Source organism: Coccidioides posadasii, chromosome 3 (genome assembly GCF_018416015.2).
Source record: "Coccidioides posadasii str. Silveira chromosome 3, complete sequence".
NCBI lineage: Eukaryota > Fungi > Ascomycota > Eurotiomycetes > Onygenales > Onygenaceae > Coccidioides > Coccidioides posadasii.
This window is the reverse complement of record NC_089409.1, coordinates 381,464-400,143: the sequence shown is the minus strand read 5'-3', so window position 1 is coordinate 400,143 and position 18,680 is coordinate 381,464. Positions and strand designations below refer to the sequence as shown.

The following is an 18,680-nucleotide window of genomic DNA, read 5'->3' as shown; positions in this document are numbered from 1 at the left end:
TACTTTGAAATACTCAATACCCTGTCCAATCGTATGCGGGACCTGAAAAGGCCGCTGAAATTGAAATGAAGTTACAGCAACCTGGGTAATGGACTGGGCGGCGGATATTTGCAACACCGAATTACTGCAAAGTGGCAGTGAATCCGGTCGATAGTGACGTAAATTTTACGCTAAAGAGTTTGTCTATACCTATCGTTCCTCTTAAAGAGAGATACAGAAAAGAGCATCAGGAATTTACACCATTTCCAGAAAGAAAACAGAAAATAGCCCTCAATCGACTCCTCAATAATGGATAGTTCAACCAAAGCCATTGAGACCCCTGAGCTTTTCAGCATTAAGGGTCTCGTTGCGGTGATCTCCGGCGGTGGCTCTGGTAAGTATTCAAGATATGTCGCGATTGTTTTTGTCTAAGATGCAATGCGCAGCTAACAGAACCATGGATGCCCATGCAGGTATTGGTCGCATGATCACTCGTGCCCTCGCCGTCAATGGTGCTGCGAAGGTCTACATTCTCGGTCGTCGTGGCGCCGTCCTGGAAGAAACTGCTAAACCCTTTCCTGATGTGGTGATACCAATCGAGTGCGATGTTACCTCCAAAGAGTCATTACAGGCAGCTGTCGACAAAGTTACCAAAGAGGTCGGATATATCAATGTTCTCTGGTGTAATTCAGGGACATCGGGTCCCGAAAGTCCTGAACTGACCAGCTCGTCGTCTCTGAACCAGTTTATTGAGGCTAACTGGAGGCATTCGGTTGAAGAATACACCGAGACATTCAAGGTCAATACTGCGGGCTTCTGGTACACAGCCATTGCGTTCTTGAAGCTCCTCCACCTTGGCAATGAAAGGGGCAATGGGATGCACAGAAGCCAGATTATCGGGACGTGTAGCACCTTGGGCTTTGGCAGATTTGCAGCTACCGGTCGTTTCGCGTATGGACAGAGTAAAGCATCTCAGACTCACATGATGAAACAACTATCCACACACCTGGTCCCGTATGGAATTCGGGTGAATATGGTTGCCCCAGGGCGTAAGTACATACATACATACATACATATGAAGTGAAAATGGAACTCATCGAAACTAACAAACGATCAGTTTTCCCTACAGATATGACTTCATCCATGACTGCAAGTGGTTACGACCCCTCGAAGCTAATTCCAGAGGGTAGAGCAGGCGCGGATACAGACATGGCTGGTATTGTTCTTTTCCTCACGAGTAAGGCAGGCTCTTATTTGAATGGCAATGTACTGGTATCCGACGGTGGTCGCTTGTCGATCGTTCCTTCAACATATTGAAAAGGAAAAACTGGATAGATTCGAAAACGTGATCAATTTGATTATCTATTCCCTTTATCTTCTTGCCCAGACGATGTTCTATCTCCAAATTGTAGTGCCTAGGAACTGGCGGAAACGACCAAATATCGCGAGTGGGATTTGTTTCAGGCGGTTCACTGGCCTTCAATCCTTTAACGAATAGCCGGAAGTTGCCAGGTTGCTTGATGGTAATGCGGCCTCAATCCCTGTAAACGGCGTTATTACAAGGCTGTATTGATTGCCCCGATACGGATCGGCCCGGTACATCGGGTAACTACATAACTGAGTGGAGTAACTAGTTAACCAACGCGATGTGGACCTTTTTCGACTGCCTAAAATTAGCCTCGATGATGCCAAGGAACCTTCTCTTCACCTCACCTCGCCCTGTCAACATGGGCTGAAGCCTGCTTTTGCGCATCCATCTCGTATGTCTGCAGACATCGGAAAATCACGGTAACACCCAGGTGCCTGTTGCTGTCGTATCCGTGTTAAAAACCTGTCTTTTCGAGCATAATGGGACCGGGGACGAGGATCAACGGCCATCCCGGCACCGTCAACATCAATTTGCTCTCCGTTCGGCCGCACCGATATCAAAATGTTATTTTTGGAGGATTCCATTTGTTTCGAGAGGAGCGAAGTAGCCTTTTGCCATCGTGCGTTTGATTATTAAGGCAAGTAAAGATGAGGAGCCTATCTACTGAACACATCAGGCTTTGCTCCTCGAGATCCAACTCGGCCATACTCAAAACCGCCGCAAAGCTTACAGTAAGGTTTACGGATCGTTGCACAAGGCATCATGGAGAACGGATTGTATTCTGTCCCTCAGCAAGCGTCGAAAGTTTTTCGTGAAGGCATCTTAGGTAGTCCGCGAACACATCAGCACCTCATCGATGACCTGGAGAAGTACGATACAGTCGTTTTCGAAGGATCTCAGGACCCCATTGTTCCTGTTAACTGGCGATTTGCTGAGAGTGTATCCGCACTAAAAGCGCTCGAGGCGACGTACGTCAATGCCATCCTCGACAAGCTCTATGGAGTGCCTCCGCAGAAGGCTTTTATCAACACGTAGGCATCCCTATTCATGTGGTAAAGTTCGTCTAGTTCTGCCATTGACAGGTATATCAACACAGTGACCATGCAACCCTATTCCTCTTGTCCATTCCCCTCTGGTCTCTTGACCCTGAGGGTAGAAACATAAGCTTTGTGGACATCAGAAGCGACGCTGCGGCCAAAGAATTTTACCTCAGCCTCTTCAAAGACTTTGACACCCACAAGTCGCTGGAAGGCGCCTACCGATGCTGTACATCCAATATCTATAGGACGTCCGACGGTCGGTTTTTCCACCTCCACGGCTCGCTCAACCCAGATGTTGTTCTACGAATGCTGAAGTTTCCTCTTATGCCACCTGGGGGTGAAGACACGTTTGAAAAGGTACTGCCTATGTTTAGGGAAGCACTTTCGCAATGCGATAGCAAGAGCATCGACGAACTATCGAACGATGTCTTCAAGACCTCGGGGACAATATGCCACGACATTAATGGCTACCGAAGGACACTTCATGGTATAGCGAACTCGCATGTTGGTCTGTGGGAGTCGTACAAAGCCAATGAGACTCAACCTCCCTGCTGGTGGACAGATGCAGTTGGTAATAAGCCAAGCAACCCATCAAGGCCCCTCGCCGGACTTAAGGTCCTCGACGCTACCCGCATCATCGCGGGACCTGCCGTGACCCGTGGGCTGGCAGAACTGGGAGCAACCGTTCTGCGAATCACATCCCCTTCTGTACCCGATGCGACTATATACCACCCCGAATTTAATTGGGGCAAGCGAAACGCTGCCCTAGACTTTGCCAACGAGGCAGATCGAGAGACCATGAAAAAACTTATTTTGGAGTGCGACGTGTTTGTCTCAAGCTATCGGCCAGAGGTCATGGAGAAATGGGGTTTTGGGGCCGATCAAATCATGGAAATGTGCAAGGATAGATCCAAAGGGATCATTGTAGTGCGGCTCAATTGCTTTGGATGGCATGGTCCATTACGGTTGAGAAGTGGATGGCAGCAGATATCGGATGCGGTAGGTGCCTTATCCGTATACTTTCTAAGTTTCTACTGGCCTGACAAGCAGCATTCTTAGCACACCGGCGTTTCCTATGAGTTTGGCCGCTCAATGGGAAATGACGAACCAGTCACTCCCGTGTTCCCAAATAGTGACTTTTGGTATTACAAATCCCCACCCAACCACACAAACGAAAGAGTAAGAAACACTGACTATTGCAGCACTGGCATTTCGGGAATATGCAGTGTGTTAGACGCCCTGATTCGGAGGGGAGAGAACGGTGGGTCGTACAAGATAAATGTAAGTTTGTTCTCTGCAGCTGTGAGTTTAGATTAACCCAGACTGACGATATAAGTTGGCACTTGACTACTACAACAACTGGTTGGTCGAGGATGTTGGCACTTACTCAGAAGAGACCTGGGACAAACTTCGCAGGCATTACGACTCGCCTGTCTTTCGTCACGACGACCATATGCTAGTTCTAATCTCGCGGGTAATGAGCATGCTCAAGGATAAGTCCTCGCATTTGTTTGATCCAAAATTCTTCGAATCCCGGCCTTGTCCAAATCTAGGCATATCGATTCGGACCGTGAAGCCGGTTATACAGTTCGATGGAGTTGTAAAACCTGGGTTTGACATTGGGACGAGAGGCAATGGCGTTGATGAAGCTCGATGGACATCTGAGCCTATTGAATCAGCTGCAATAGAGACCTAGAATATTTCATAGTAGACTGTTACTTCTGCCCAAATGACAATGTGGATTGTATCCTGCCTGTTTGTTGCGTTTGTCCTACCCTACTCCTCATATTGACGAACTACTTTCCAGTAATTGCTTGTTTCCTAACCTTTGATGATAATTGGCTACTGGAAAACTAGCTACCTGTATTGGGTCTAGATTCCATTTTAGGCTGCTTTTTCATATTATGGTCACGTGAATTGCCGAAAGATCGGTTATCTGTCTATCTGGACAGCATCCACCACTCTATTGTACTGAATTCTATTGTAGTGTCCCTCCTGCTGAGTGCTAAACAGCCCTAGGTTCAAACTAAGCGCTTTATTCCATGTGCGCCTTGTCCTCTCCGAGCACCTTGATCAATCGAGCCGCAACCTTCTCGGCAACAATGGGAAAAATGCACACCTCCTGATCTCCGGTTAGGTTTCGAACCTCCCCGAATACCTTTTCATTATCTGTCATTCTATTCAACATATTCAAAAGCGCCTCGCCAAGCAGTTTCCTTGCCGTCTGCGGCGGAAAAATCGTTCCCGACTCGCTTGATAGAAAGGTTGCTCGTTTTAAGTTCAGCCTGTCGAGTTCTGGTGCCTTTCCAATTATGGTCTCAATGTCGGGTCTCTCTGCGTGCAAAGCGTGAAAGGTCGCGTTGATAGGGAGAGGGGTCACACGAGCTTTACCAAATGGTGTCGAATCAAAGAGTTCCCGTAAAAGCCTTGGAGGGCCGATAATGGTTGTAGCCCAGGCCGATGTGGCGCCGCAATATAGCCCCTTGGCCGCAGAGAGGTCCTAATGAAAAGTTGAAATGAGAGAAAAGTAACGGTGGTCTATCAGCAGATAGAGCGATGGCTTACCTTGCTTTGATTGAAGGTAGCGACAACTCCCTGGGCCTCTTCCAATGACACTCCGACTGCTGTGGCCCAACTCTCGGAACGGTCATCGGAATACTCACTCGTTCGACGATCAACATCGAGACCAGCCCGGACAGAAGTGGCCACGATATCTGATGCAGCATCGGCCAGTTCATCCAAGGATTGTGTTGCGGCTGCAAGAGCCGCAGGGATCTGACCGGCACAGGAAGCGACTATTAAGAGTTTTTGCTTTGACCAGAGCGCACGAACTCTGTCATCCTTCTCCAGTCGCCTTTGCGATGTTAGATGAAAGTCAAAATATTATGTGTTGCCATGAAGTGTAGATACACTAACATGATTAGGTGCCCGAGCTGGGTGAAACAGAGGAGTAATGTGCGAAGGACAACATCAGGAACTTTCTCCGCCAGGATACGCTCCTCTAAGCCGAGGTACGAATCGAAGGCGTATTTCTTCACGTCTGGCACAGCCGCATTTTCAAAGGCACGACGCGCCGACTCCTGCGAACGTTGAATGTATGACCGAAGGCGGTCGGACTGCTTGCTGTATTCGAAAAGCGCTCGAACGTTAAAGTTTGTCTCCGTCTGATCTCCAAATAAGAGAATATATGGCGTTGACATAGTGACTATGGGCCCGGTTCGCAATGTTTTCCTCGATCGTGTAACTTTGCGGCATCTCTTCAAAGCGAGAGACTCAACCGACGGGATGGCCAGGGCTCGAATCTTTGTAGATTTCGGGCTTGCCTTGTTTCTGCACCGCGCTGCACCGTCGTAACTTGCAATGTCATTATGCAGCGGGTATCGAATCATCACCGATGACGCCGATTCTCAAGGGTCTACGTAAGTCATTAATAATTACGGGCAACTCAGGGAACAGTTGAATGTGACTATTTCGAGAAATGTCTCTCGTTTCGACATCTCGAGTCTTCCTCGTATATGTGGGCGATCATGCAGCGCAAGAAGTATTGACATACAGCCCCAGGGCTACCCTGCCACCCTGCAGCCAAGTGTTACATCAGCCGTAAACACAATACACTCTCAGCTAGGGCGTTCGTATCCTAAAGTCCGAGCAATGTCGGGCCGAACAAAAAAATCATCTTCTCTCCTCACTTGGCGAAAAGATCGCGTCCTCGAGAAGACCCTGGTCACTGGGGATGCTTGAAGTGGCGGGATCATGTCGTATTCTTCCGCCAGGCAAGGACCCCGATGTGCTTGATATTTAGCCTCTCTGCGGGCTCTAGTAAAATTATTCCCACCGTCAATCTGGAGCTGAGTTAAATATCTTGTCTCCGGAAACAGCTTCATTGCTTTAAGATTCTTGACGCTTGCCATGGCTGAAGGCTTCATTTACTCCGTCTCAAACTCTAGGAGAGAAGATGTGCTTTCGAACGCGTTGGTTATTGGTATTGCGTTAATACTAGCGATCACTTTCTGGGTTCACTCTCGCGATCCACTGAGATCAATTCCAGGTCCCCTCTGGGCAAAATGGACACCCTTTTGGTTGGTACACTACGCTCGCAGTGGCAATATGCATCGCCAAATGATTGCAACACACAAAAAATATGGGAGACTAGTCCGAGTAGGGCCAAATGAAGTGAGCACTGCAAATCCAGAGGCACTCAAAGCGATATACGGTCAGTAGTTCACGTTAAAGTTTAAAAAGCATATGGTATTAACGGTTTCAAAGGCGCAGGTGGTGATTTCCGCAAGAGTGACTGGTACAGCGTGTGGCAGGGGCTTCGCAAGTGGGACCTTTTCGGGGAGCGCAATGAAAGCATTCATCGAGCGCAGCGGAGGTTGGTCAGCCAGATATACTCATTGTCCAATATGAAAAAGCTCGAGCCTTATGTGGACAAAGCGGTGGTGCTCTTCATGACCAAAATGTCCGAGATGCAGGGTCAGCAGGTTAATATGAGTAAATGGGCCCAACTATTTGCCTTTGGTATGTCCTCTCATTCTTATTCTGCCCATGGAAGATATCTAAATTCGTACCATACAGACGTGATCGGAGAAGTAACATTCTCGAAGCGTTTTGGGTTCATGGATGCTGGCAAAGACGATGGTGCCTTTAGCCTCATCGATAAGTCACTGCGATGTGCAGCCTGGGTCGGATACGTACCTTGGGTGTACTGGACCAACCTCCGGCTTTCGCCAATAATCGGTAGTCATCTCGCGGTGACTGCCCGGCAGGGAAGTTTGCTAACATTTGCGGCAAAGGCAATTGCAGAACGCAAAAAAAGAGGCAGCGACCACCAAGATATTCTGGGACAGCTCTTTGACGTCCAGCGGGAAAAGCCAGAGCTGGATGATATCTGCGTCACATCGATGGTTGCTAGCAATATCTTTGCAGGGAGCGATTCAACGGCCCTTTCCATATCATCCCTTCTCTATCATGTCGTTAAGAACGAGCAATGTAAAAAGAGACTGGTGGAAGAAATCGATGCTACAGCCAGAGCCAACAACATTGGCCATGGAGACATATTTTCGCTTGAGACGGCGAATAACATGCCGTACTTACAGGCATGTATGTGGGAGGCTCTTCGCTGTCATCCGGCAGTAGGGATGAATCTTGGGCGAGTAGTCCCCCCACAAGGTGTTAAAATAGATGGACAATATCTCCCCGGTGGGGTAAGACTTCCGACCTCCTTGGGCATAGCTTCACACTAACAGGGGATATAGACCGTTGTCGGCGCAAACGCATGGGTTATCCATCAAGATAAAGACACCTTCGGCGAGGACGCCCATAAATTCCGGCCAGAGAGGTGGTTAGAAGAGCCAGATCGTGTTAGCCAGATGAGTATGCCTCCCTATCATCGTCTTATCTTATCCGAGAGGCGCTTTTTTCTCTAATAATGAGTAGGACGAGTATTTTTTACTTTTGGTGGCGGATCACGGTTTTGTATTGGGAAGAGTAAGTATTCCAAAGGTCCCCGTATCAGCATATCTAGCCCTAACGTTGATGCTAGATATCGGCTGGCTTGAGATGTCCAAGGTAGGAATAAAGTGCTTCACTTCCTCGTTCCCCTGAGCAGAGCTGATGATCTGCAGTTTGTCCCAACATTATTCCATGACTTTGAAATTGCTCTCGCAGACGCTGACCAGAAATTGAAAGAGCTTGCTTGGTAAGAAAACCATACTTCGATGTTGAGGACACGCGACACTGACGTCTTAAAGGTCCTTTGTGAAAGTAGAAAACCTTTACATGGTCCTGAAGCCGAGGAAGAATACCTCCAATGGACGAGTATAACTGATGTAAATATTATTGCTCGATATTCTGTACAGACTCTCCTGTATGTATTCCAGTGATTTGGTGGTGGGTTGTAACTATGTAGCCGGATGGACTGCGGAGACAGCGGGGAGCTTGTGAATTTGCTAAGCTTTAAGCTTAACACTCCGCTCCGGACCCTCCCGGCAACTAGTGGCCAGAAACAGATCTTTCATTGGCCAAAGCAAAAGTAAGCTTGACTCATGAAACGTGGGGGTGGATTTAAAATACGTTACCAGACACTAGTAAGCTCGACTGAAATCCCCATACCAATTCCCAAAACTCAAAACACAAACTCGAAAGAACTGTACTCCGTGCCCCGTGCTGTATAGGCTTACGGCTAATGAGGCCTAGAAAGTTTTCGTCGTTACCTTAATCCCACCATCATCTCTTGCCATATGTTGCGCACCAACTTACGGTCCTAGAACTGCATTATTTACACTGAGCAATTTGTATCACAACTGTGTGTCTCGAATCTCTCACATCCCTGCAGGCAGCCACCAGTCCTCCTGAGAGGAACCCTGATAGTTTAACTCCCTGTAATGATCTGGACAGAGGGCTGAATATTCGTAGGCGGTGAATACTAAATGTTCCCCCAGCAAACATGAGAATAAGCGAAGAGCAAGATATAATTTGGTTTGATATCACTGTGTAGAATGGGAAAAGAGACACATGGCAGAAAGAGTTGAGATAGAAATCATTAGTCTAAGTCTATGCACAGGTGTTAGAAATGTTTAATAGCAAAATGTACCGAAACCCTGCTCGTCAAGATGACCATAATACAATCAGCAGGTCTTAAGAGCTACAATGGAAACGGGATCATCGTATTTTTTTATCAAAACCCTTCATGCCTTTATCATCAAACTTAATCCCTTATAGAATTTTCTGCTAGTGAGAAGGATCGCGCCCGAGGCTGCGATCAGGACGCCAGCTAATATCCACAAACTGGAAAAGCCATGTTGCTTGTAAACGACACCGCCGACAGGTGTGCCTGGGTCGGGGTCAGTCCGCTTCTAAATGGGGGCACTCAAAATTTGGTCAAGGGCAATTGCATACCAATCAACAATCCAAAAGATACTACACCAAAACACTGGCCCAATCTTGTCCCGATCTTACCTCTGCTATGCGTTGAGAGATGCACGACGATTGAGGTCGGCGAAGAAACGAATGTGCCTGAGAAAAAGCCGTATAATGCCATTAGGACAATCAGGCCGGCCGCATTCTTGACTGGAATGATGCAAAAACATAGAAGGGAGGATACGAAAGCACAGGGAAGCATGACATTCATAGGTCCAACTGCAGGATATTAGATTGTGTCCACATATATAGGTCATGTTGTAACGATGCTACTCACTTTTATCGGACAAAATGCCAGGGATGATTCGGCCAAAGGCACTGGTGCTATTCATGATAGCAAGGATATAGAAGCCAAGGTTTGAATTGGTGATGCTGTTCTGGATAGCGAAGGTCTGGACGTAGAAAAAGGGCTGATAGAGTCCCATGAAGCCGACGAATACGCTAAAAACGAAGAAAAAGTAGGGCAGTTCTTTAAAAGCCGCAAGATCCAAAATAGCACGTTTTTTATCCGGTACAACTCGCACTCTCATGACCACGATAGAAACGAGCTGCGTGGAGAGCATTATGAAGCCGAGGACGCGCGTGGCCCATGGAAAGCCAATTTTTGGCTGAAGCCGGTGGAAGACGATCGGATAGATGATACCACCTGCGGACAACTAAGTCCCGTGCCCTTTCAATTGCACCAAGGCAGACAATTACTCACCAAAGCTGCTACCAGAGGCTGTAAATCCCACAGCCGTGGCTAGCTTCGTTGTAAAATACTGAGAGAGGATAGCAGTACTGGGGACGCATAGCAATCCGCATCCAATTCCAATACAGAATCCCTGGGCAAGAAGGACTTGCCAGTACTCACTACAGAGACTCAACATCATTTGGCCAAATATCAGAAAAAAGGAGCCTCCGATGATAAGTTCACGAGAGTACCCTGCATCATAGACCGGCCCGGTAAGGGCGCCGACAAATAATAGCAGGAAGGCTTGAAGAGAGCCTACCCAAGCTATTGAAGATGGCGATGAGGTTGAGAGAAGATCTATCTCGTAGTAAGTTTCATAGGAGCCGAACGTGTTAACGATGCCCCTGACTATCGGTTAGTAAAACTCTTCTAGGGAGGCAACATGTAATACGGCCCTCGATAATTCCCCCAGATGCATACATATATGCATCTATAAACAAAGCCGCGACTCACCAAGAATTGAAGAATAGAAAGTGTGCACCGAGGACCTGTAACCAAGCCCGCGTCCCCCCGTTAGGAACGGATGACACATTGTTTACTGATGCTTTCTCCTTGCCTGGGTCAATCTTCTTATCGCTCTCCTCGTCCGAGTTCTGGAGCGCAGCGCCAGGTTCAGCAGTTTCAGCAGGTTTCTCCTTTGTCGGATCGATGTGGTTCACGGTGCTCCCCGAAGATCCATCGGCGCGGCTGTCTTCCACGGAACCTGGGATTGGTGATGCACGCTCTTCAGTATGGCCCATAGCGGTTGAAAAGTTAAAGAGGGCAACGTGGGCCACACAAGTGATTTAACTGAGATTGGAAATCTTCTTAACCGAGCGAAAGAGGTCTTCTCTCTCTTCAATCTGCCCTATAGCCAGCTAAGCTTTTGCTAGACGGGAAAGCTTGGGAGGCTGCCGCTGTTAAGCGAAGTAGTCGACACGCCAGGGATCGCCAAGGGAATCAGGAGCGTCCAGTGAAATTTGAGTAGCAATGACAAGAGGCCCCAAACCGTTTGAGTTCAAGTGAAGGAGTTTTGGATGAGAAAGCGGGTGATTACGAGGTTGGGATGGGTCAGAGAGAAGGGCGAAGTCGAGCGAGAAAAAAGGGTCAGCAAATCCCGCTCGGACAAGCCATCGGAGGTCGGAAAGGCTGAGTGCGTGCCCACGTTGATTGATTGCAAATCCATCTCGGATGAGACGGGACATGGGCCCAAAGGTCTTCGAAAGGCGTGCTCGAAGAACCTGATTAAGCTCTGCAAGGATACTTCACAATCAACCAGGAAAACCAAATCGTATCGATGCAGCCCGGTTGACAAGTAGCCACTAATGCACGGTTATCCTCCAGGGGTGCTGAACCATCGCCGGAAGGGTGTCAAACGCCCTCGCTCCGCTAGACCAGGCCCCATGGCCTTCTCTCGCTTCTGGCTATCCACGACGCATCGTTTTAACATACGGAAATTGTTTCGTGTCAGCTGTGTAAAATGCAGTACCTTTATAAACACCTTCTCGAAAGAGTGACAGGATTTCAGAGTCAAAGGCGGGTAAAGTCGTGGGTTGTAATCATTCAGCTCGGCTTCCCCTTAGTTAGGCAAACTATGTACTTAACTAGCTACAATCCGGTCAGAGCTGCGTGTACTTATAATGAGTGAGTTAACAGATCTTGGGATCGCCTTCGTTGAAAATCGATGTGACGCCCTTAGCTTTTCTTTTCTTTCTTTTCCTTTTTTTCTTTTTTCCTTTTTTTTCTTTTCTTTTTTTTCTCTGTCTTTGCTAATTTCTCCTGATTATTGCGTTTTCGATTTTCATTTCTCCTTTTCTGAGGAAATCGGGGGGGGGGGGGGGGGGGGGGGGGGGGGATGGGATCATGTACTCCATACGGAGGAATCAAGTTTTGAAATATCTAAAAGCATTATCATGACTCCTCGATCTTGAAGAATCCGAATGGTCTAGTTGACATTCGCGCTGCCTCGAAGATAGAGAATCATAGCCACCGTCTAGATTAGGATAAGCCCGCCTCTATCGCCGCAACTTCGGCCATCACCTTTCTCACTTCCTGCTTTGCCGCTTCACTCGGTGGATCATAGGGCTTGCGTGGTCGCAACTTTTCCTCCGCATCTTCAATCCCAGCCGCTTTTGCTGAAAAGATCGCAGCTGCGTACTTCGTTGTGGCAATCCCAGATTTACACGGCGACTCCGCTAACGCAGCCTTGCGATGCAACTCCATCGCCTGGTCCACCTTTCCGGCTTTATACAGCTCATATATCTTGGAAACAGTCTTTGGGAATACATTTGCAAACGCGGCAATGCATCCCGCTGAACCCACGCTCAACCCACCGATCAAGAAATCGGACTGCCCACCAAAGACAGAGAATTCTGCTGGTGGCAGTGTCGCTGCGAGCCGCGTGATCTTGCCCACGCTGGCACAGGTGAGTTTCACGCCGACGACGTTGGGGTTCTTCCTCGCGATGGTCGTGATCATATCCGAATCCAGATCGATTCCGTTGCACACGCCTGGGAAGTTATAGATCACCACCGGAAGCGGCGATTGGCAGGAGACGTCGTCAAAGAATGATTTTATCACCGGAGGAGTGGTGGCCTTTCCGAAGTATGCAGGCGGCAGGACAAGCACATAGTTTGCTCCCGCCGTGGATGCATCGTTGATGTGTTCGAGGACCTGCCGCGTTGAATGGGCGCCTACGCCGGCCATGATGGGGAAATCTGGCCCCACGGCTTTACGGGCTGTGGCGATGAGCTGGGCACGCTCTTCACGCGTGAGCAGGAATGCCTCTGCATTTGTTCCGAGAATGACAAGACCGGTCAGCCCAGAGCGAGCCAGGTATGCGTAGTACCTCTCCTGCGAGGCCAAGTCGAGGGTGTCTGTCTTGGGGTCGAAGAAGGTCACTGCGGGGCACCAGACGCCCGGTTGCGGGACGCGAGGGACCATTGTTAAATTGATTAAGCTCTGGAGACGATGGTGGTCGTGGTGGTGGTGGCTGTTGCTGCTGCCTTGCTGTTGTTGTTACTGATGATGATGATGATGATGATGGTGATGATGATGATGGATAGATATCCTTGCAGAAGGACTGGGGGCAGCTTCTTCCAGGGCCAGAGCATTTCAAGACACGCAGCACGGCAGATATAAGGCAAAGGTATGTCTCACCTCCGCCGTCTCGCTCACGGCAAGCAGCTGATATCCACGGGAAGCAGGATGTGTGGGGTTTGGCGATAGTGTGCTACAGCCCGCAGTAGGCGGCGGTTGGCGTTGAGTTTTCTCTGGCTACTGCTTGCATCAGCTTTATCCAGACCGTCGTTTTATCGTGTGGCAAACAGGTCGCTTGCTTCCGGTGCAGGCATATTATCCGCCTCGTGCATCGTTAGGCTGGTAAGTTTACTCTTGGACCACCGGCACAACTGATTGGTTGCCTCCCCCGAAACCCGCTCACTGGGCGGTTCGTGGGCTTGAGCAGCAATGCTCAGCGGGCAAACTCTCTGATGGAAAGGTAAACCGCTTTCTAGCCGGAAACAAGCTTCCAGGCCCTGGAATCTTCTCATTCTGTCCCAGCCTTACCGGCAATTTGCCAACTTTCACGACTCGTTCCAGCGCCAGCGCACTGACGTCCATGAGCCCAGCCCAGGGCCGGATGAGCGTGAAGGATGTCTGCTACCGGCTGGTTGCACGGAATCTTGGACTACTGTGGTACTGTACAAAGTGCAAAGATCGGTATGCCCTTCCGATTATCCACGAGAAATCTATCTTCCTCCGATCTAGGTGGAAGGATTTTTGGGTTGCGGATTGGTAACCAATCGTGCTTCACAGGATATCGATCAGATTGATTTTGAAGGCGTGCATCGCTTCAGAAACCAGCCCCATATCAACCCATGGTTGTTCTGGACATTGCTGGGGTTCCTCCAACTCCTTTGCAATTGAGGGACATGCTCTTAATCTCCTTGGTCCAGAGTGACTTACCAGAGCTTACCAAGCGGGCCACTTCTAGGTTGAATAAACGCCGGTGAAGATGAAACTACACCATGGGGCAGCCCAAGGCTGCACAGCCCTACCATCAAGTTTTCTCTATTGTGGATCCTATATGCTAGCAAACAGCATCTTTCTGGTGGGCTACTCTCTTGCAGCCAATCCAGCATTTCCTCGCATCTGATGCGAACATGGCAATGAGTTTCATGGAGGTCGTCAAGTCTGATCGGGTCGAGAACTTAATCATTCATAGTCACCCGATGGGCATAGTGCCATCAGCTTCGGATCGGGCAAATGTCGCCCATGTATTCGTGCTGAGCTTGCATGTCTCCAGGTGACATGGCACGCCCCGTAAAGACTTCGTATCTATTCTGGCAGCATATACAACTATGCATCCCACGTGAAACTTTCGATGCCTCTGCAATGCTGAGACTGGTTGCACAATTGAATGCTGGACGGGTCAGCGGTGTTGAAGCGTCGTCCCTGGCTGTTGACGAACTAGATGATGATGCTAGAATAAAGAGACGAATGTTGGGACAGGAAGGAAAGGGATAAGCTTGGTCGAGTACACAATGAAGTGGTTTTTCATCGACAATCAGCCCTAATATGGTCACTGACATTTGGCGTCGTCGTTCGATCATCCATAGTTACATAAATTATAGGAGCTTTTTGTACACAAAGAAATAAATTTGCAATCCCAAAAAATTTAATATAGCCTTCATGCCAGCAACATGGAGGCCATACATCAAGCTTTGATCTTCTGATCAGCCTTCCCGTGAAGAAGGTTTACGTGAATTTTTTTTTTTTTACAAAGGACAAAGCGCGTCTCTTTGACAAAAACAGCACGTCGAAACATTGTACTCAAGCAACAGCCTCACCCAACAGTGTCAGCCAAGCTATGCAACTCGCAGAGATGACATTCACTCGTTAAGTTCTGCGAAAATGAACCGTAGTTCACTGTGCAGAAGATTTGCAATATAAATAGTAAATTTGGAAACTCAACCTTATACTTTAGGTTGGCCGAAGAATTCATTTCTGGGCGAGGGATCAAGAATGCCATGAGTTTTGAGAAAATGAACGGATTGGAAGTGAACAGGTTGAAGTTAGTGAAGCAGATGTAGGTTCGAACATTTCTGTCTGTTGGAAGCAGTAATGCTCTCCGATTCTAGCTGATTGAATGGCTGCGGTTGCGGCTTTAGGATGCTCATATTCGACGAAAAATAGCCAAAGTGATCCTTTCGATTCTGGTTTGGGTGTATTTTTCTGCAAGTGAGTGATTTCTTGCTTCGGCGGCTGAATCAACACGCCCAGGTCCACTTGCTCTTATCTGATGACTGATGGGACTCGGAATATCATAGATTTTGGACAAGTCAGCACTCGGCTACGGGGCTATTTTCGGTCTCAAAGAAGATGTCAAGCTTCATGGCAACCAATATTCACTACTCAGGTCCATTGCAGCAATCACGCAGCTAGCATGGCAACCCTTCTCGATGGTCCTGATAGTCAAAGTACCGCACCGCATCCTTATGCCATCTCTTGTCCTAGGCTGGGGTATTTCACAGGCTGCGATGGCAGGATGCCACACCTTCACTGGCCTCATGACAACGCGGTTCTTATTGGGCGTTTTTTGAAGCTGGATGCCTTCCGCTCTTCGGCGTCATCACCAGCCATTGGTATCGGCGTGCTGAACAATCCATCCGTGTAGCAGGCTGGTATGGAACCAACGGACTGGCAACAATCGCCGTGTCCACGCTATCGTACGGATTAGGCCACATTCCATCAGAAACTTTAAAGTCATGGCAAATATGAGCAAAGCCCAGCCCTATATAGAGCCCACAAAGCTGTTAATACTTCGTCCTGTTTCACAGAATCTTTTTATTTGTCGGTATAATTACCGTCGTTTCCGCTCCCATTGTCTATTGGAAGCTCGACAACGATATTCTGTCAGCACCGTTTTTGACAGAACACGAGCGCATGCAAGCAATCGAGAGAGTCCGTGTCAACCAGACGGGTATTGGATGTAATGCTATTTTCAAATGGGACCATGTCTTCGAGACACTTCTCGAACCAAAGACTTACCTTTTGATCAGCATGAGTCTGCTCCTCAACGTCGGCGACTCAGTGGTAAATGTTTTCGGCCCCATCATCTTGAATAGTTTCGGCTTCACCGAATATCGTACCTCGCTGCTCAACATACCATTTGGTGCGGTACAGTTTATTGTTTATCCTCTTCGCCTCGTACGCTGCGCAAAGAGCTTGTCTGAAATCTGCTGTACTCGTCGAAGTGGTTCTCCCAGTTATCGCAGGCCTTGAAGAGGAAGAAGTGCTCAACGGGCAGCCCTTCTTGCAGCATACTATCTCCTCGCCTTCCTTTTCGGTGGAAACCCGCTCATCATCGCCTGGATCGTTGGAAACACCGCCGGCATGACGGGAAATATCGGCCGGCTCGTCCGCGGGCAACATTATCGGTCCACTATTATTTAATCGGAGGGATGCACCTAGCTACCGGAGCGGCCTTCAGGCACTATTTGGTGTGTTCATTGTTCTTGCCGCAGTGGTTATTCTGCAAGTCATGAACCTGAGGGTCTTAAACAAATTGCATCAGCGATCGCGTGTCGCGGCGGGGAAACAGGCGGTTATTAAGGATTACTCCATGGATCGTAACTAAACATGCCGTTGAAGAAATAGAAAACGGAGATCAGGAGGCTCGAGCCGATCAGAGATTAGGTGAGACTGCGTTTCAAGATTTGACGGACCAGAAGAACAACGAATTTGTGTACATTTATTAGATTAGTGGGAATCATCTTACTGTGGTTGCTTTGGGGCGAATTGAAATAATTCTCTTCCATATGTGCGACTTGGCCGCATAGACGAAGCGCAGTGCCGGTTTATCGGTCAATTGATGCTATATCTGAACGTTTCGAAATTTGTTGTACCATCTAGCCTCCCGAAATTACGAGCAGCTCGCAAACTTCGAGCCGATCTCAATCAAATACGTCCACATGCCCACCGAACGCAGCTTAGAGAGCCAAGTGCGCACTATAGCTGCATATCATCGAGGACGTTTGGAAAGCACTGAGATTAGAATAACTATCACCAGAGCAGATCCATTCTTGGGAGAATAAATTGGCCTGGCAATACCCAAGTTCCCCAGAGGATGAAGATATGGAGATAATGAGCCAATACTCGACCTAATCTTTTTTCTACAAAGTTGAAGGCGTCGAAGCGCTTCATGCCAAACAAGGAAAGTAGAATGCGTGAAAATCCGCAAACTTCCAGTATTGAAATCAGCATTTCTCGGCACAACAATTGCGCTGGAATAGTTATGCCTGGAAATTTCATCGCCAGGGGTGAAGGGGATTGGGCTGGAGACGTAGCCACAAGTTTAGCTCCTTCGATCCAAGAGTGAAAGCTATAAATAAGTTACCGAGATAGGAGCTCGTGCGCGGTGTGCAAGGAAGGTTGACGCGAGTGCAGGATTCCCCAGTAACCCTGATTGGGATTAATTCCAGCATGTGGGATGATATGTTTTAGCGCCACCCCATGAACAGGCACCGGTGTATCCGTAGTGTGTTTTACTTATCGGTTGCCAGTTTTATTTTTGGCTGTTTGGCGTGAAGAGCAGACAAACAATGGCACGCAAAGCCGAGCAGATCCATTCACCATTAATTGAATACTCCATACTCACATATGTACGGAGTATGTACTCCGTAGTGCCACATGGAAAGACATGGAACTTCCCGCGAGCTCCCGCGTCGGCCCCCACTTGGTTGGCGCTTTGACGGGTTGACGCTGCGGGTGGCAGCATCTCACATGATTATTCGGCTCAGTTTGGCTTTCTTTCCGTGGCCGCAAACAGAAGAGAGTGATTGCAAACCGTACTCGGGAAGATCGAAACCTGTAACTATGGAAATGCGCTGTTTGTGATGCAAGGATCCCAGGGCTATCGTATGTTGTGCTCAATACAGACGCCTAGAAACATCGAGATTGCCGTCCTGTACACATACATAACAGCGACAGCTGCATGATAGACTCAGCGACGAAATTCGGTGGCGTTCAGGAATCAAACGTTAATCCGGTACAGTGACGATAGGGCAGCATCGAATGTCGAGCATTGAGAACCAAGCCAGTCGACTGCAGCCCGCAACCACCCCGTTAAATATTTCCCGTTAGGAAAAGTCGAGAAAACCTTTAGCCATACATAATAAGTACGGACAACTCCCGTAATTCGAAGTGGGAGGGGGCCCGTGAGCCGGAAACAAAAAAAAAAAAAAAAAAGAAAAGGGTATGCAACGCGAAAACAGTGATAGCCCATTCGGACTGTTACACAGATACAGTTGTTGCTGCACCGACAGGGCATATGTATGGGCGGAGGACATGGACGATGCCAGCCACTCGCTTGTGAGTCGAAGCTCAACGCACTCCGGCCCTCACGAGGACAGGGAACAGACCGTACGAGCTTGCTGCTTGGCGAGATGCGGGGTTGGCCCTGCATTCTTCCATACGAGCAGAAACACGGCGATGTCGTCGTCGATACAACTCCGCAGAGATGGTATGATCAAAACGGAAGCGATGAAAGCATATAACGGTTCTCCCCTTGGGGAATCTGTTATTGGAGAGTCCACGATCCCGCTTAATTAGTAAAAATGAAGGGTCATTTGCGCTTGGTTCCCCGTCCATGGAACTC

General features: G+C 48.5%; 8 protein-coding genes across 8 annotated transcripts; 4 read left to right on the top strand and 4 right to left on the bottom strand.

The window, feature by feature from the left end:
* Positions 1–288: 288 nt before the first annotated feature.
* Positions 289–1,327, top strand: D8B26_005034 (uncharacterized protein; the record flags this gene model as incomplete). The annotated part of the gene is made up of 3 exons (XM_003066715.2): positions 289–373; positions 453–1,028; positions 1,097–1,327. The coding sequence occupies 3 exons, from the start codon at positions 289–291 to the stop codon at positions 1,294–1,296; spliced, it is 861 nt and encodes a 286-aa protein (XP_003066761.2). The 3' UTR covers positions 1,297–1,327.
* A 783-nt stretch (positions 1,328–2,110) lies between these two features.
* D8B26_005033 (uncharacterized protein) lies at positions 2,111–4,084 on the top strand (the record flags this gene model as incomplete). Its single annotated transcript, XM_003066716.2, has 5 exons — positions 2,111–2,379; positions 2,445–3,387; positions 3,448–3,530; positions 3,591–3,669; positions 3,725–4,084. 5 exons carry the CDS (start codon positions 2,111–2,113, stop codon positions 4,082–4,084), a joined length of 1,734 nt encoding a protein of 577 aa, XP_003066762.1.
* Positions 4,085–4,330: 246 nt separating this feature from the next.
* Positions 4,331–5,588, bottom strand: D8B26_005032 (uncharacterized protein; the record flags this gene model as incomplete). The annotated part of the gene is made up of 3 exons (XM_003066717.2): positions 4,331–4,888; positions 4,954–5,242; positions 5,305–5,588. The coding sequence occupies 3 exons, from the start codon at positions 5,586–5,588 to the stop codon at positions 4,424–4,426; spliced, it is 1,038 nt and encodes a 345-aa protein (XP_003066763.2). The 3' UTR covers positions 4,331–4,423.
* A 709-nt stretch (positions 5,589–6,297) lies between these two features.
* Positions 6,298–8,221, top strand: D8B26_005031 (uncharacterized protein; the record flags this gene model as incomplete). The annotated part of the gene is made up of 8 exons (XM_003066718.2): positions 6,298–6,601; positions 6,655–6,909; positions 6,967–7,595; positions 7,647–7,764; positions 7,828–7,878; positions 7,934–7,959; positions 8,016–8,089; positions 8,142–8,221. The coding sequence occupies 8 exons, from the start codon at positions 6,298–6,300 to the stop codon at positions 8,212–8,214; spliced, it is 1,530 nt and encodes a 509-aa protein (XP_003066764.2). The 3' UTR covers positions 8,215–8,221.
* A 689-nt stretch (positions 8,222–8,910) lies between these two features.
* On the bottom strand, positions 8,911–11,135 carry D8B26_005030 (uncharacterized protein). Its single transcript, XM_003066719.2, has 5 exons — positions 10,496–11,135; positions 10,013–10,386; positions 9,587–9,955; positions 9,289–9,528; positions 8,911–9,223 (listed from the first exon to the last, which is right to left on the bottom strand). The coding sequence occupies exons 1-5, from the start codon at positions 10,780–10,782 to the stop codon at positions 9,078–9,080; spliced, it is 1,416 nt and encodes a 471-aa protein (XP_003066765.1). The 5' UTR covers positions 10,783–11,135; the 3' UTR covers positions 8,911–9,077.
* Positions 11,136–12,018: 883 nt separating this feature from the next.
* Positions 12,019–13,020, bottom strand: D8B26_005029 (uncharacterized protein). The gene has a single exon (XM_003066720.2). The coding sequence runs from the start codon at positions 12,962–12,964 to the stop codon at positions 12,020–12,022; it is 945 nt and encodes a 314-aa protein (XP_003066766.2). The 5' UTR covers positions 12,965–13,020; the 3' UTR covers position 12,019.
* A 3,091-nt stretch (positions 13,021–16,111) lies between these two features.
* On the bottom strand, positions 16,112–16,456 carry D8B26_005028 (uncharacterized protein; the record flags this gene model as incomplete). Its single annotated transcript, XM_066124686.1, has 1 exon — positions 16,112–16,456. The coding sequence occupies one exon, from the start codon at positions 16,454–16,456 to the stop codon at positions 16,112–16,114; it is 345 nt and encodes a 114-aa protein (XP_065980767.1).
* Positions 16,457–18,280: 1,824 nt separating this feature from the next.
* On the top strand, positions 18,281–18,634 carry D8B26_005027 (uncharacterized protein; the record flags this gene model as incomplete). The annotated part of the gene is made up of 1 exon (XM_066124685.1): positions 18,281–18,634. The coding sequence occupies one exon, from the start codon at positions 18,281–18,283 to the stop codon at positions 18,632–18,634; it is 354 nt and encodes a 117-aa protein (XP_065980766.1).
* Between the last annotated feature and the right edge of the window lie 46 nt (positions 18,635–18,680).

What these genes read in the sequence shown, in the direction of transcription:
- D8B26_005030 (XM_003066719.2), bottom strand. Translation starts at nt 10,782, where the DNA reads ATGGGCCATACTGAAGAGCGTGCATCACCAATCCCAGGTTCCGTGGAA. An exon ending in AGCCTCTGGTAGCAGCTTTG is followed by an intron (nt 9,956 to 10,012) that starts GTGAGTAATTGT and finishes AGTTGTCCGCAG; the next exon opens with GTGGTATCATCTATCCGATC. An exon ending in ATCTTTTGGATTGTTGATTG is followed by an intron (nt 9,224 to 9,288) that starts GTATGCAATTGC and finishes ACCCCGACCCAG; the next exon opens with GCACACCTGTCGGCGGTGTC.
- D8B26_005029 (XM_003066720.2), bottom strand. Translation starts at nt 12,964, where the DNA reads ATGGTCCCTCGCGTCCCGCAACCGGGCGTCTGGTGCCCCGCAGTGACC.